Source organism: Mirounga angustirostris, unplaced genomic scaffold, assembly GCF_029215605.1.
Source record: "Mirounga angustirostris isolate CCGP_5_RB_7025 unplaced genomic scaffold, mMirAng1.0.hap1 SCAF_2, whole genome shotgun sequence".
Classification (NCBI taxonomy): Eukaryota; Metazoa; Chordata; class Mammalia; order Carnivora; family Phocidae; genus Mirounga; species Mirounga angustirostris.
The window spans coordinates 123,753,674-123,771,493 of NW_026991710.1; the positions used below are offsets into that span (position 1 = coordinate 123,753,674).

General features: G+C 36.7%; 2 protein-coding genes across 8 annotated transcripts in view; one reads left to right on the plus strand and one right to left on the minus strand.

Annotated features, from left to right (window-relative positions):
• Positions 1-3,146, plus strand: part of TMEM184C (transmembrane protein 184C) — a 28,258-nt gene extending 25,112 nt beyond the window's left edge. For both annotated transcript variants that reach the window (XM_045880333.1, XM_064585146.1), the window contains 3 exons: positions 1,189-1,288; positions 1,780-1,951; positions 2,394-3,146. In XM_045880333.1, the coding sequence (XP_045736289.1) occupies positions 1,189-1,288; positions 1,780-1,951; positions 2,394-2,659 (538 nt within the window). In that variant the 3' untranslated portion in view covers positions 2,660-3,146. The remainder of the gene's footprint in view (positions 1-1,188; positions 1,289-1,779; positions 1,952-2,393) is intronic.
• Positions 1-17,820, minus strand: part of PRMT9 (protein arginine methyltransferase 9) — a 112,703-nt gene that overhangs the window by 26,980 nt on the left and 67,903 nt on the right. For 4 of the 6 annotated variants that reach the window (XM_064585144.1, XM_045880328.3, XM_045880327.3 and 1 more), the window contains 3 exons: positions 9,344-9,497; positions 5,242-5,364; positions 1,188-4,942 (listed from right to left, as the gene is read on the minus strand). In XM_064585144.1, coding sequence (XP_064441214.1) covers positions 4,727-4,942; positions 5,242-5,364; positions 9,344-9,497 — 493 coding nt within the window. In that variant the 3' untranslated portion in view covers positions 1,188-4,726. Of the gene's footprint in view, positions 1-1,187; positions 4,943-5,241; positions 5,365-9,343; positions 9,498-17,820 lie in introns of those variants that run through there. The other 2 variants (XM_064585142.1, XM_054508713.2) reach the window with 2 other exon arrangements.

Sequence of the window (17,820 nt, forward strand, 5' to 3'; positions counted from 1 at the left end):
TATAAGAAGAAAATAATTTGAGACAACCTAACTGTCTCAACACTAGAGGAATCATTAAAAAATACATGATGGTCCTTTCATATAAGAGAATAGTCTGCAGTTTGGAAGATAAACATAAGAATATTTAATAATGTAAGGTAATGCTCATTTGCTTAGTAAAATATATTTTTTAAAGCAGAAGGCAAAACTGTACATGGTCCCAATTTAGTAAAAGGGTGGGTGATAGGGGACCTAGAAACAAATACATCAAATTTAACAGTATACAAATACAAAAAGGGGAAAAAGAATAATCCTTGAAATCCTACCACTCAGAATGAGTAACATTGTGGTGCAGATAATGTCACATATAAAATGCCACATATGGTATGCCACATACCATAAAAACTTGCAGAACTCAACGATACATTAAGTATGTTGTGGATATAGTCAGTAAAATGAGGATATATTTTCTTATCGTTTGGGATTGTTTTTTGGTTTTACTAAGTATTCTGTTCTGTGGATCTAACCTTTTAATTACTCTCCTATTGACATTTAGATTGTTCCTAATCCTTTCACCATTACAAGCAATATTGAAGTAAAATTCTTGTATTACAGAACTGTATAAACCTGTCTCATTATTAGCTGTTTAAATTTAACCTAGGGTCATAGCCACGGATGTGCTTGAAATGTTGAATATGACTCCCATTTTGGGAGTCCAATGCCTTCTGAGTTGGTCTGTAGTTCCAGCACTTCCAACAAGACTGGTTTCAAAATGTTTTTAAAAATAATCTGAATAACTAATACATGTGTAAATAACACTTCAGTGTCTGTCCTTTATTTTAAATGCCTATTGTTCAAGGTTGTGGGCATTGTCTGTGTATAGGAAGAATTTAAAATCTATTAATTACTTGTATACACTTTCAAAACAAAGGCATATAAACCAAGTTTTGAAGTTCCATGTGTATAAGAATGCATAATCAAAATTCACATGATGAAACTGTACTAGAAGAATAAATTTGTAAAGCAAATAAATGTATTTAGTATAGATATACGGTGTCTTCAGGAGTATGCTGTGAAGGTAGGGTGGTGGTGGTGGTGGTGGTCCACAGGTTGTGCTGGGGTTTAACTTTTTAAAATGGCATATTTTTAAAACAACTGCTCATTTTATGCTTGATATAGATATGGCGTTTACCTTTTCCTAACATATAGGCAAGCAGTAGTTATTGCTTTGTTGGTAAAAGTTGGCGTTATTTCTGAAAAGCATACATGGGAATGGCAAACTGTAGAAGCTGTGGCTACAGGACTCCAGGTTAGTGCTCTCTGTAAATAAAACTTTACTGTTTACTCATTTTACATATTATCTCCTAAACCTGACAACATGCAGGCCGTGAGGCTACTATTATCCTCACTTTACAGAGGAGAAAATGGAGGAGCCCTAGAGAGACTAGCCATCATCACTAATTTGTGGTAGAGCCAGGAACAGAACCTAGATTTTTGTTTTACCTAGTCAGTTTCTCTTTGTGCATTTCTCTTCTTAGTCTTTGGGCAGTGGATTGAGACTGCATTGTACTTTGCAAAAACATACTTGACTGAGGTAGTGTAAAGTTTTGTCCTTTTTTTAAGAGGTCAAAAATGAGTTATTTTGGGAAAATGAAAAAATGAATATAATCTTAGGGGGAAAAAAACAGCTGTTGATACTGAAATACTTTTTGAAAAGAGAGAAAGATAGTGCTTTTCCTTTATCTACAAAACTAGATTTAAGCTGAAAGATGGCTGCTATTTTTGTTTTTGTTATTATAGGACTTTATCATCTGTATTGAGATGTTCCTTGCTGCTATTGCTCATCACTACACTTTCTCATATAAACCATATGTCCAAGAAGCAGAAGAGGGCTCATGCTTTGATTCCTTTCTTGCTATGTGGGATGTTTCAGATATTAGGGATGATATTTCTGAACAAGTAAGGCATGTTGGTAAGTACCAGCCATTTCATTCATCCAAATAGATAATTGTAGTTCTCCTGCTAGGGCAATTTAGAAGCTGTTTAAGAGATTAAAAGACTGTTTAGGGCACCTGGGTGGCTCAGTTGGTTAAGCGACTGCCTTCGGCTCAGGTCATGATCCTGGAGTCCCGGGATCGAGTCCCGCATCGGGCTCTCTGCTCGGCAGGGAGTCTGCTTCTCCCTCTGACCTTCCCCCTCTCATGCTCTCTGTCTCTCATTCTCTCTCTCTCTCATTCTCTCTCTCAAATAAATAAATAAAATCTTTAAAAAAAAAAAAAAAAGACTGTTTAAAGCAGTACCCGTAAAGCTCTTCAAAGTGAGAGATGGGAGGGGGGACTTATTCCTAGCATGGTAAGTTTATAGTGGTAAAAATAACTTTTGACTAACTTGGAAACCTTTCTATTACTTTAAAGGAAGGACAGTCATGGGACATCCTAGGAAAAAGTTTTTTCCTGAGGATCAAGATCAAAATGAACATACAAGCTTGTTATCCTCATCCTCACAAGATGCAATTTCTGTTGCCTCTTCTGTACCACCTTCACCCATGGGTCACTACCAAGGGTTTGGACACACTGTGACTCCCCAGACTACACCTACTACAGCTAATATATCTGATGAAATATGTAATGATACTACAGAAGAGAAAAAAGAACTTATAGATAAATCCGTGGCCTCCTGAACAATGTGCAAAAGCATTGCTCCTGCTACCATGATTTCATTACCTGGTATCCCATTGCTCAGGATTTTGTGCTTGGGACAAGCCATAAATGATGGAAAATTTCAACATAAAGAAGGTGAAAGCCAGGTACAACTACTGGATTTATATAACTGACTTGAGTTTTGTATATCACAAATAATCAGTCTAAATATCCTAGACTTAGACTTGATTTCTTAACATTAGAGTATCACATACTCAAATGGTAGAAGATGACTACTAAATGTTCCTAATGTTACATTGCTTTATCAAGAGGATGGACATTAAAAAAAAAAAAAAAATCAATGCTTCCTACCACTGCTGCATGAATATAATGCTCTGGATTTAGCAGAAAGTGTAATTTGGAAATCTGAATTAGTGGAACTTAATCATGTGCCATATATGCCTACCTAACAATTATTTCTCTATTTCTCAACTGGATGTCTTTCAATAAATAAGAATTTATCATTTATTTTCTGCAATTTTTTGTCTCTCATTCTTTAAACATAAACCCTTAATGTTTTTACAAAAAGTTCTTAATTAGAGGCACAGCAAAAAAGAAATAAGTCCAAAAAGATTAAAGGTTAAAAATTATATACCTACAATGAAAGAGATACCTGTATCTTCTATTCCTTTAGGAGAAATAGCTAGGACCCGATACTAATCTTTAAAGCAACTACTACCTAAAAATCCTATTTACAACACTAGTAATAGATTATCCATGACTTTGAGATGAAAAGAATAAGCTGGGTAGAAGACTAGGAGAATAAATAAGAAACTTGTGATAGCAATGGAGCCTACTTTTCCTCTGTGCTATTAAGGGGGTCAGCAAACAAAGCTAGGCTGAGTAGTCTTAATTATTCATTAAACCACAGCCAGCAGACATGCAGGTGCTATTTCAGAGACATTTATTACTTAGGATGGAGTTTCTCTAATTGCTAATCACAACCCACTGCGTCATCTTTAACATTTACTGAAAATCTAGAAAGTGCGAGAGTTACAAATAGCAAGAATAAATATTTTCTCAAAATCTTTGCTTCATATATTTATGCACACATTCACATTTATGTACTGGTTCACAGTAATTAGATGCAAAGTCTTTATTCCGTCCACTCTTACAAACATTTCTATTGAAGGTAAAGCAGGGTAGTATAATACTAGAGGCAATGAGAATAGGCAATGTAGAGAGAAGGTGCATCTTATTTTCTTTGTGGCTTACTTAAAAAGAGCACATAGTATATACAAGGCACGATAATCATCCTTATTAATCTCCCTGTTGCAAGTCTTTAAAAATTGGGCCAATTATTATATATTTCTTACTGCGCATCCAGATCAAAACTTCAAGAAAGCGCGCTTTCTTGAATTTACCAGTTTAATTTTCTTTGCCAAAGTAGACCAGGAAAAATGCTGCCTCTTAGAGATTTTACTTCATCCCTAACTTTTACTCTCTCAACAAATTCAGCTGATAGCTTAAATTCTTAATTCAAAAGTTTGCATTCTCAAAACAAAAACCCAAGGAGTTTCAAAAGTACGGTATTTAAAAGAAGCAAGCTTGGAATTTACAGGTAACCATAACCCTCAGTCTTGAGTGGAAGCCCCAACTTTCTGAAGTATCCCAATTAAGAAGTTTAGACTTAATAAAAGCCAAGATGCCTTAAAAATTAAAAGTTTTGCTTTACTTACTGGCACAGGACAATGAAGATGGGACTCAAATCCCTTATCTTTATAGCTTTAGAGTGTAGACTAAAGTTCTATTAAACAAAATTGAAACCATTTTAAGTATAACCAAGCAATAAAAACAAACTTCGCTAACTTGAAAAATTAATGACAGCCTTTTTTGGAAAGGAAGTCTGCAGCAATATCTTTGTAATAATGCTCCTCTTTAGAATCTTTTAAATATACTTTATTAATTAAAAAAAAATATTTGACCATTACAAGGAATTAAATCTTTACACGTATCCCCATTTTATGATTACAATCCCACTACTAATTCAGACAAGAACTGTGTACTTGCTGCTCTACCTGGACAGTTTTTCATTAGAAAACTGCTCTTCACTGCTTTACTGTGATGCTGACATTGCTTTTGTGGTGCTGGACATTTAGTACTAATTCCTCTCCCATTTCCACCTGGATGGGATTATCTAAAACAACTGCAGCTTGTTTCCAGTGGGAGGCGTCACTTGAAGTATCCAACCTAATCTCGTCATCAAGGTACATATGATACCAAAAGGGAATGGCAGTCACTTGTCCAGATTTACAAATGTGTACCTATGAAAATTAAGAAATCATGAAAATTTCATCAGAGTAAATAGAGTAGACTTGGATAAGTAAGTCTGTCTTTTTAGTCAATTTTAGCTCCAAATGTTATAAAATTTAATCACCCAATTCAAATTAATACCAAGCTACTGTATTCACTAGTATTTACCCAAGCTCATTTTTGGATATTGTTTAGAAAAAAAATAACATTTAAATCATCAAAAAAAGTGGCTAATACTATTTTGTGTACATGAAGTATTACCTAGCTTAAGATAATTCTGAATATGACAAGAATAATCATTTTGTATTACCTTTACTTCTCTGTTAGAGGTGTTCAAATATGGAGTCATTAAATCTAGTCTTAAGAGTTCCACTGGCTTGCTTAAAGGTATACAGGGCAATGAGGACAGATCCAAAAATACGCGTATAGGTACCTAGACAAAGTACAAATTTTTCACTTTTACTCGATTCTTTTTGTGGCCAAGTACCCTCAGGTACTTACTTCATACTTGCATCAGTATGATATGCTTTTTACATCTAATACCTCATTTAATTCCCTTATCAACCTTAAGGCATAAGCAGTTTCATGATTCCAGTTTTATAAGAATGAACAAACCAAGGTTTAGGCAGGTTAAATAATTTGCCATGGTTTCAATTATCTACAAATTCTTTGCTTGGATGAACGCAAATTAAATTTTTACTTAAGCCAGACAGCTCCAAAAATTTTAAACCCAGGATATGCTTATGTGTGAAAGACGAACTAATAAGCAAATAGTACAATATTAAATTACTGTATTATTTGAGAAAATATGCCAAATTCAACCAAATAATAGTGGATTTTATTTGGAAAATAAAGTTTATTTCTAGAAAGCAATGGTTCTCAACTTTAGCTGCAAGTTAAAATCAGCTAAAGAGCTTTTTTTTTTTTTAAAGATTTTATTTATTTATTCATGAGAGAGAGAGAGAGGCAGAGGGAGAAGCAGGCTTCCCGCGGAGCAGAGAGCCCGATGCGGGACTCGATCCCAGGACCCTGGGATCATGACCTGAGCCGAAGGCAGACACTTAACCATCTGAGCCACCCAGGCGCCCGCTAAAGAGCTTTTTAAAAGCCCCAACTGCTCAGGCCACACCTTAGATAGATCTGGAGTTGGGATCCAGGTATCAGTACTTCTGAAAGTTCAGTCGAAGTTGAGAGCCACTGCTATAATGTGTTCCATCAATTTTAATATCAATGGAACGTTCCTACTAGTAACTTTTAGCCTCTTCATTTGAAATAAAAAGGAAACTTGTTTTGAAAGCGCCCTCTTGCCTTTGAGTAAAATATTAGAGAGCAACTGTGCATGGTGAAACAGTGGACACAGATCTACCAACTTCTCCCTGGGCATCCTTGAAGGCATCCAACCTCTGCCATAAAAACACAGTAGTTCCATGCCATTTCCAGGACTCATTGCCCTTTATCCTCGTTTGTATCAGTCACCAGAAGAAGCTGTAGATTCCTGTTACCTCTCATCACATGCCTTCTAATCCCTCATAGTCTGTCCTCACTCCTGTTTCTCAACCTAGCCTCCTGGCCACTCCTGGCATCTGTGCTAATTCTTACATTTCCCATCTAGAACTCATCATTTCATGAATTCTCTAGAGTTCAGTTCTTTCTATATACCCCCAAGGTGATTTCACTCAGGCTTTAAATATCATCTACCAAATTTAAGTACCAAATTTTATCTCTAGCCTCAATCTTTCTCTGAATTCTTATCCTACTGTTCAACGATCCCGCAAACACATAAACACAACCTGATCCTCCTGCTATTTTCCCCATTTCAGTAGATGGTAACTATCCTTCCAGGTGCTCTTGTACCCCACATCCAATATACCACAACCTACCTTCAAATGTCTCTACAATTGGAACACCTCAGTCACTACCACCTCTCACCTGGATTACTGTGGTAATGCCTTTGCCTGCTCTCACAAGTGGTTTACTTCTTTCAAAACATAACTTTCAAAACAACAAGATATACCATGTCATTCCTTTGTTCAACACCCTCCAGGTGTCTTCCACCCCTTTCAGAGTCAAAGTCTTTATAGAACCAAAGGCTCTACAAGATCTAGCTCCTAATACTTTTCTGACTGCATCTTTCATCTGACCTGCTGTTTCTGAACACTCCAGTCATGCTCCTCCCTCAGGCCATTGCACTTTTTGCTCCTTTGACTTGTTTATGGCTTGCTTCCTTATTTCTTCAGTTCCCTACCTAAATATCACTTATCCATGAGTCCTTTCCTTAGTTATCACCTATATAAAATAGTGTATCACCTACCCCCATTCCCTCTCTCTTAACCTGCTTTATGTCCATAGCACTTTTAACCATCATCATTCTCATTTTTTTACTTGTTTATTATTTATTATCTATCTCTTGTTTGTCAATTTGAATCCTAGCTCCAGGAGTGCAGGAACTTATCTTAGATTCACAGCTATATTCCCAAAACCTAAAGTAAAGTAGCATATATATGGCAGACATTTGTTGAAAGAATAAATTTCTGTTGTTTTCTGTACAGTAGTCCCGTTTATCTGTGATTTCACTTTCCATGGTTTGTTACCAGCAGTCAACCAAGGTCCGGAAGCAGAGGATCCTCCTCCTGACAAACTGTCAAGTCAATAGTAACCTAACGCCTCTATCATTCCCATCACATAATCTCACTAGGTAGGCATTTTATCATCTCATGTCATCACAAGAAGGGTGAATACGGTACAATAAGCTATTTTGAAAGAGAGACCACATCCACATAAGTTTTATTACAGTACATTATAATTATTCTATTTTTAGTTATTATTGTTATCTCTTACTCTACCTAACTTATAAACTAGACTTTATCATAGGTGTACGTTTAGGGAAAAACAGTATAGATAGGTTCAGTACTATCGGTGGTTTTCATTGTGGGTCTTGGAAAGTATCCCCCATAGATAAGGGAGGACTACTGTATAGTTTATTTTACCACCTCTCATTTTGTTTCATTGGTTCACTCAGTTGTCTGTGTAACAGATAATTATCATATTAGAAAAAAAGAGACAATATCATGTAAGAAAATGTAAAACTACCAGGCAAGTTGCCTCTTGGGATGAGCAGTCACAGGCTGAAGTGAGACCAAAGTCTGCATATTCAACTGTAGGAGTACTGGCATAGAGAGGGCAGAAAGCTGGATTTAACCAAGGTAGGATCTTCCCAGGCCAGTAGAAAAACTGAAGAGAAGGGATATTTGAAAAGTACATGGACCATGGAATACAAACTATTAAGGAAGGAGGATCTAAAACAGAAAATACAGTGAAAAGATGGAGGGATCAAAATACCATAGATTCTGATGGAATCAAACAATTGTAAAATCAACATCAAGAGGGAATAAGCTAGAAAGGAGATGGTGGTATTTTTGAACCACACAAACAACTAAAACTTCTTTTTTTTAAAGTTGATTTATTTTTTAGTAATCTCTATACCCAACATGTAGATTCTGAGATTAAGAGTCACACACTCCAACTGAAACAGCCAGGCCTTCCTAAATGTCTGTCTTCTGCTAAGTGTATTCTCCTTATTAAACTCTCCAAAAATCTGAGATTAAACAAACTCTAAGATCTCATTTAGCCAGCCCTGGAAAAAAAGCATTTTCTCAACAAACTTACATTTATTGATCAAGTACTGTTCACAGATCTCACTGCATATTCAAAGGCTTACTATGCATAGCCGTTAGATAAAAGTTTGAGATATCACTTCTTTAAATCTGCACACAAATCCTACTTCCCAAAATTCTGCTTTCGCTTACACATCAGTATTCCACCTACTTCCTACCTGTCTTCAACCCCAAACCTCTTCCCCTAGACACTTCATCCACTCACACAATTTTAACTTACAAATTTGTATTCTCCTGCTAATGCCTTTGCCAGCACTAAATCTTGAGTCCTTGTTTCCCAAATAACAACTAACCCCTTTGCCTTGAGCTCCAGTTTCCTAGGCTCCTGCATTCCTACTCACAGCAGTCTGACTATCTAGACATTAGCTGCTTACAGTAACCTATGGCCTGCTAGCCTGAGGTTTAAATGTAATTAAGGGTTCAAGTTTAGAATGCAGGTCTTCTTCTGGCTGCTTCTGTTTTAGACAAGAAGCACCCTTTTTCCTAAGACTAAACCTAGGACCCTATTTTTCACTTGTAACAATGGTTCAGAGGAATATCTATAGACTTTTGTCAGTAGGAACAACAGAATTCCTTGGCTATTTAAATCTCTGGATTCATTTTCACTCATAAATTCCTTTGCTCTAGGAAACTGATTACCATCCTGATCCAGCTAAACACAGTGACTTGATAAAACTACAGAAAAAGATAATGTAGATGGTGGGTAACAGCCACCCGGCTGAACTACTAAACACTTACCTGAAATTGATTAATAAAAGGTGCTATATTTAATCCAAGAGTGCGTTCTGTTCCTTGAACAGCACTCTCTTCTACCAGTGTCTGTGATTCCACAAGCAACCCAAACATCAGCACATACTGAGGAAAGATCTTGCCTCCAGATTGTAGCAAACACCTAGAAAAGGAAAAATCTTTTAAAAAGCATCTTGATTCCCTACGTTTTATAAATACCAGTAACTAAATCGTAATGAATCGGCGAGCTACAGATTGTACATAATCTAATAGACTTTATGTTATTGGCTGGTAGTTCAGAGTGGTAAACCACTGGAAATAATTTCCCAACAAGTCAAGGTGGCTGCTGATCCATGAAAGAGAAAAATAACCAGCTGGCTGGATGGATATGTCTTTAAGATTTAGGAAGAGTCATCAATGGATATTAAAACTAGTGAGTGAAAGTTTTATTAGGAAAAAGATTACAAAGTCTCAAAGTACTGCCCCCCTCCCAATGACATACTCATTACAAAGGGAAACACAGCAATTTACTGTGGAAAAACCTGGTGGATACAACTTAAACCAACTGATCTAAATTAACATCAACAATAATGGGATAAAGCAATACTATGTGCCTCCTAATATGACAAAACTTCCGTAACTTCCTCTCTAAAATGGATAATCCAAATCTAATTAAGAACAAAACAAAGCATGAGGAACATTCTACAAAATAAATGGCCTACACTCTTCAAAACTGTTAATGTAAGAAAAACTCAGGAACTGTTCCAGAATTAAGGAGACTAAAGAGAAAGGACAACTAGGGCGCCTGGGTGGCTCAGTTGGTTAGGCGACTGCCTTCGGCTCAGGTCATGATCCTGGAGTCCCGGGATCGAGTCCCGCATCGGGCTCCCTGCTTGGCAGGGAGTCGGCTTCGCCCTCTGACCCTCCCCCCTCTCATCTGGTTTCTCTCTCTGTCAAATAAATAAATAAAATCCTTAAAAAAAAAAAAAAAAAGAAGAAAGGACAACTAAATGCCATGTGTGATCCTCAACTGGATTCTGAACCAGAAACAAAAGCTATAATGGCTATTATTGCAACAAACGGTGAAATCTAAGTAAGACTATACACTAGATAAAGGTATTGTGGCCATCCTTCCTGATTTTGACAACAGTATGATGGTTATGTAAATGAATATCCTTGTTCTTAGAAATACACACCAAAATACTTAGGGGTTAAAAGAACATGATATCTGGAACTTACTCTAAATAGTTCAGAGAGAATAATAAAGCAAATGTGGCAAAATATAACAATTTGTGCATCTGGGTATAAGGTATATGTTAAAAGTTCTTTTTTGTTGTTGTTGTTAAAAGTTCTTTGTACTATTTTTTAACTTCTCTGTAAGCTTGAAATTATTTCAAAATAAAAAGTTAAACACTGAAAGAAAAAAATCTAATTAAAAATCCAAATGTTCTAGTAAAGAATGTGAGGAAGAGTGTGAGTAAAGGGTTAACAAAACCCATTCTCCTCCTACAACTGATCTTGGGTTCACCTTTTGTTTCCCTGGAAATCCCATAAAGGTGGAATGTCAGCTGTCTTAGTGTGATCAGCAACACTGCTTAGGATAAAGATTTTTTGAAATTGCGTCTTAATATAAGGTAGAGCACATTTAGACTGAGAGAACTATGAACAAACTATAAGCACCTGATGGGAAGCTGTATCATCTTTGGGCTTCCCTGAGGGTGGTGTATCTTGTAACCAAGTGTTCCTATTGCTATACCCATGGAAGGTATTAGTTCCTATGTGAAATTTAGGGCTCTTAAGCCAAGACAGCTCCTATGTTCACCTATACAATCTTATTTCCTCACACCTCAGCTGTGAGAAGCATCAAATGAAGCAGACTTGGAGGATACTTTAAAGGACTTTAAACCAAGTCATTATTTTCATTTGCCACATTTACAATCACACATTAAATCCCTCATTTTTACTGAATATTCTAAGCTGGTTTCCACCTGAACTTCTAGGACAAGCTATTCATAGACAAGTGGACTTCGTATCTTAATAGTAAATTTTTCCTCTTAAATACATAGAGTTAGTAAGGATCTATTTATAATAACACAAGGCTGAGGTTTGGTTTTGCCAAGACATTTGTGTGATCTAAAAAAAAATACTTCCTACAAGTTACTAAAATTTTATGCTATGTAGTTTCCCTGAATAGGTCATTAAAATCTTGACAAATTAAAAAACACCCATTCCTCAAAACCACTTTGGCACTTCTCTTAAATTAGTTTCAAATCATTAATTCTTCTGGCTTTTACTAAACTGATTCTCTCAACCATTTAAAAATACTGTATCTAAAACCAGAATGACAAACTATAACAAGACATGACAACTAAATGCAATGCAGGGCCCTTGATTAGAACCTAGATTGGGAGAAAAAAGAAATATAGGATATTACCGGGACAGCAGGGGAAATTTTAATATAGACTATATATTAAATAATAGTATTTTATCAATGCTAAGTTTCCTGAGTGTGATCTAACTGTGATATGTAGGGGGGGAAGCCTTTGTTCTAAGGAGACACACACTAAATGGTAAAGAGTGAAGGTTATAAAGACAAAACAACAGTCTTGTATTCACTGTTACTATTCTTGCAGTTTTTCTTAAGTTTGAAATTTTGAAATATTTTAAAATAAAAAGTTGATGGAAAAGTTAACAATAAGACTGTTCTTTTTTTTTTAAGATTTTTTTTATTTATTTGAGAGAGAGAGAGCGCACAAGCAGGGGAGAGGGGCAGAGGGAGAGAGAGAAGCAGGCTCCCCACTGAGCAGGGAGCCTGACGCAGGGCTCGATCCCGGGACCCTGGGATCACGATCTGAGCTGAAGGTAGACGCCCAACTGACTGAGCCACCCAGGTGCCCCTAAAAAACTATTCTTCTAACAGCTCTCCCTAAAGATTAACTAGCTAATCAGAAGCCATGTCATAATCAGGTCATCTGAAGAACATAAAATCAGCAAGGAGAGTTAGAGATGATTCCTAAATATAATGGCATTAGACTGATTGAGACAAGTCATGATCCTAAACCAGGATAGTCTCTCTTCAGTAAATATAAGTACATGATTATTTATGTTGTAATAAGTCTTATATATTACAGATCAGCCTTAAAAAGGGCTCCATCCTGACCCCAATGCTTTGCTTATTTTCATTACTGCTTTCCTATCAACTTCTAGTATTTTAGGTAAATTCTAGTAGAAATTAATCTCTACAATTAGTAAAATTACACAGCTCTTAACAAAATTCCCATCTATGTCTTTAGCAAACCAGATAAAAATTTATCTTCCAAAAAACTGGAGAAACCTGTTTCCCTCAAATGGGTAAGGTTTAATTCTGCAAATTTATGTTACTAAATTTTTCTAAAGTTATCTGCTAATTGTGATCCACTTAAATGGAACCAGATCTAATTTTTCTTTCAAGAGCACAAGATCTCAAATGACAAACTAGCCACAGAGCTTTATGCTGCTTGACTAATTCCCTCCATCCCCAGATAACCACAAGAGGGTACTGTACTATGAAATCTGCAAGCTGAAAAAGCATATAGGTTAAAAGTCAACCTTCTAACCATAAAAATCTATGGGAAAGAGGAAGGGAGGGCAATACATCAAATCATTTCAGAAAATCAGACTAAACAAAATATCAATATTTTATCTGCTGAAACTTAAAAAGTCAGAAAAGGTTGAATCAAGTACTATGGCCATGCCAGAGATAAATATTACACAAAGGCAGTATATGAAAATTATTTTAAAAGGCCATGGTCCTGCTATTTTAATCTAAAATCTTGTACAAATCCTTAACTCAATATTACTGTCACTAACAGGAATGCTTCTTAGTTGTGTTTAGATAAAACAGTAATGCCTTGCAACTCTGCTTAGCTTTACTGACATTGTTTTGTTGTCACTTGCACCACTGGAGCTGCCAGACTCCTCAGTGGAATCCTCTGCACAGCCAAATAATACTTCTGAACCATCTGTGCCTTTAGGAGTGAAAAAATACGTCCCAACTCAAAAGTCTAACCATAAATGGCAAAAATTCTGAAGAGAAGAAATTCTTCAGTTTCCTTGTGACCCAACACAAGATGTTTTTAAATGGGTTTAAATTAAAAAAAAAAAGTACCAAGCATTTAAACTTTCTCCTGTATTTTTAGTATGACTAAACATTTTAAAACAACTACAAAAGTAATTAGAAACTAAATACTTAAGTCTGTGAAATGACTCGTTTTCCCTTGCTTTTTTTTGGGGGGGGGGTGCTGGGAGGAGTTCCAGTGAGAGGGATGTCCTTATCCCAGATATAATCTATTCTCCCAATCACTAATTTCACCCTTTCACCAGTCATGAGACCTCCCCTCTGTTAGAGGCTAAAGAGGAGGCCTGTGTGAGAGCATCTGCATACCTCTGTCCCCAGAATCAAGATAAGCCTATCCATCCAGGTAAGGAGGTTGTACCACAGCTTGGGCTAAAGGAAAGAACCACTGGTTCCCCACTGTTACTCAGGAGGTGTTTGAAAGAATACTGGGTTAGGGGGAAGGGGGTGGGAGGATGGGTTAGCCTGGTGGTGGGTATTGAGGAGGGCACATTCTGCATGGAGCACTGGGTGTTATGCACAAACAATGAATTATGGAACACTACATCTAAAACTAATGATGTAATGTATGGGGATTAACATAAGAATAAAAAAAAAAAAAAAGAATACTGGGTTAAAACAATGATTACGGGCGCTACTAGCATTTACTGCCCAGAGATGCCAAACATCCTGCAATCCATAGGACAACTGTAAAAAACAAACAAACAAAAACAAAAACAAAACAAAACTGTCCCACTCAAACTGCCAATAGGACTCCTCCCCCTACCAAGAAACACGGAGGAGTTGGTAGCTTTTTTTTTTTTAAAGATTTTATTTATTTATTTGAGAGAGAATGAGAGAGAGAGAGAGCATGAGGGGGGGGGAGGGTCAGAGGGAGAAGCAGGCTCCCCGCTGAGCAGGGAGCCTGATGCGGGACTCGATCCCGGGACTCCAGGATCATGACCTGAGCCGAAGGCAGTCGCTTAACCAACTGAGCCACCCAGGCGCCCAGGAGTTGGTAGTTTTACATAAGTTGTTTCCCACTATAATAACTAATCCTTCACACAGAACACACTGTCTGCTAAATTGTTTTTATAACCAAAAATGCTTTTTAAAAATCCTTTAAAGGTTCCATGTAAATAAAATGTGACTGACTGAAAGCTCTTCCACTAAGATCAGGAACAAAACAAGGACACCCACTTTCACTACCTTCATTCAACATAGTCACTGGAAGTTCTAAATGAAGCAATCAGGCAAGAAAAATAAAGGGCATCAAAACTAGAAATGAAGAAGTAAAATTATCTCTGTTCACAGACATCATCATCATATATTTAGAAGCCCTAAAGATTCCACATAAAAATGTTACAACTAATAAATTCAGCAAAGTTTCAGGATATGAAATCAACACACACAAATTAGTTGTATTTTTATAATTAACATGAACAACCCAAAAAGGAAATTAAGAAAACAATCCCACTTACAATAGAATAAAAAATAAAAAAATACTTAGGAATAAAGTGAACCAAACAGGTTAAAGATTTGTAAACTGAAAACTACAAACATTGCTGGAAAGACACAAATAGGGCAACTGCATGGCTCAGGGTCCTGGGATCTGCTTGTCCCTCTCCCTCTGCACCCTCCATCCCCCTTCCCCACTCCTGCGCATGCATGCACACTCTCTCTCTCTCTGAGATAAATAAAATCTTTTTAAAAAAAGATACAAATAAACCAAAAGACATCCCACATTCATGGACTGGAAAAAATAGTTAAAATGTAAATACTACTCAAAGTGAGCTATACAGATTTAATGCAATCCCTATGAAATCCCAAGAGCATTTTTTTTTTAAAGATTTTATTTATTTATTTGACAGAGAGACAAGCAGGGGGAGTGGGAGGGAGAAGCAGGCTTCCGACTGAGCAGAGAGCCCGATGAGGGGCTTGATCCCAGGACTCAGGGATTATGACCTGAGCCGAAGGCAGACACTTAACGACTGAGCCACCCAGGCGCCCCCAACAGCATTTTTTTTACCAAAATGGAAAAATCTCTATCCTAAAATTCATATGGAATTTCAAGAGATCCAGAATAGCCAAAACAATCTTGAAAAAAAAAAAAATGGAGGTTTTACACTTCCCAATTTCAAAACATATTATAAAGTACAGGGAAAATAACCATATAAGCAAAATGGTGAATAGGAAGCCTCCGACTCACCTCTCCCCAGAGACACTTACTTAATAAAAACACACAGACTAAACTATTTCTGGGAGAGACGCAGAAACCAGTTAAGAGGTTCCTGTACCCCAGGCCAGTGCACAGCCAGAAAGAACTGCAGGGAAGATGGTAGGAAAATGTATCGCATTTACTTGCCATAGTCTCTTCCCCAGGCACCCACAGCACAGTGCAATCAAGAGAGAACTCCCAATTCCCAGTTTCTTGTGGGGGAGAAAAACGAGAAGAATGGAATGTACGTCATAACATTCTGACTTTTGGGGGGGGGCTGCCCAAGGGACTGGTTTCTCTCTTGCATGAACCTAAGCAGTGACAAAAAAACGGGAGTCAGGTTGGGGACCTCTGATAGATAAAGGAGATCACTTGGCTTGGTTAAGGAGCGGAGAGTGTGCAATACCACAGACAGACATCAGGGTGAGCTCTAGTACCATGACTTGCCATAGCACCAAGGAAGCTGCAGTACTTCAGTCAGAATTACCATATTAACTCAATTGCACCCCTAGATATGTATCAAAAGAACTGAAAGCAGAATCTCAGAGAGATGTATACACACTCATTTTCACTGCAGCATTATTCACAGTAGCTAAAAGGTAGAATAACTCAAATGTCCAACAACAGATGAATGAATGGCTAATGAAACTGGCATATTTATACAGTGGAATATTATGCAGTTTAAAAAAGAAGGAAATCCTGTTACATGTTACAACATGGATGAACCTCAAGGACATTATGGTAAGTGAAATGATTCTACATATGAAGTATCTAAAGTACTCAAAATAATAGAAACAGAAATTGGAAAGGTGGTTGCCAAGGACTCGGGGGCAAGGGGAATTAGTGTTTTGTGGTTATAGAGTTTTAGTTTTCCAAGATGAAAAAGTTCTAGTGATCTGCTGTACAACAATGTGAATACACCTTAGTACTACTAAACTGTATGTTTAAAACGGTTAAGATGAAGAATGCCTGGGTGGCTGTCAGTTAAGCATCTGCCTTTGGCTCAGGTCATGATCCTGGGGCCCTAGGATTGAGCCCCCCTGTGTCTGATTCCCTGCTCAGCGGGGAGTCTGCTTCTCCCTCTCCCTCTGCAACCCCCTCCCCTTGCTCTCTCTGTTGAAGAAATAAAATCTTTAAAAAAGTGGTTAAGATGATATATATAATTTAATATTGTTTTTTACCACAACAACAAAGAAATAATTAGTCGCTTAAAAACACATTTATTATAAAGCTACAGTAATCAAAATAGGATGGTAATGGCATAAAGACTAGACATGTACATCAACGATAATAGAACTAAAGACCTCAGAAATAAACCTTGACATATATGGTAAAATATTTTTTCCCAAGGGTGTCAAGACCATTCAATGTGGAATGGATGTCTTTTCTACTAACAGTTGTTGGGAAAACTGGGTATCTATTGTCAAAAGACTGAAGCTGGGCTCTAACTGAATGCCATATACAAAAATTAAATCAAAATGGTTCAAAGACCTAAATTTAAGACCTAAAACTATAAACATTCTTAAAAGAGAACATATGAGAATGGCTTTAGGCCACAGCATCTGACAATGATTTCTTGGAAATGACACCAAAAACAGGCAATAAAAGTAAAACAAACAAAGTGAACTGTATAAAAAATTTAAATTTCTGCATATCAAAAGATATTATCAATAAAGTAAAAAGGCAACCAACCCACAGAATGGGAGAAAATATGTCAGTGATGTGATAAGGGATTAATATCCAGCTACATAGAGAATTCCTAAAAACTCAAAAAAAAAAAAAAAAAAAAATCTGACCCAAAAACTGGCAAAGAACTTGAAGAGACATTTTTCCAAAGAAGAAATACAAATGGCCAATAGGCACTCAGATCTGAACAGCACAACTAAAGGACCTTGAAGCTTAGTCAAATTTGCTTTCAATATTAAATATTAGGGTCAAGTTTGCCTCCAGCAATCAACACTGAAGGGAAAATACCTTGGGGAGAGAACTGTATTATAAAATAAAGATTTTAAGACCTAAGATGACTGGGGCTTGTTTATAAGCAGCACTTTGCTCTCCCAATATACCATCAAATGTGTACTACATGTTTCTTAAAGATACTTTTTTTTTAAGATTTTATTTATTTATTTGAGAGAGAGACAGAGTGACAGAGATAGTGAGAGAGAGCATGAGCAG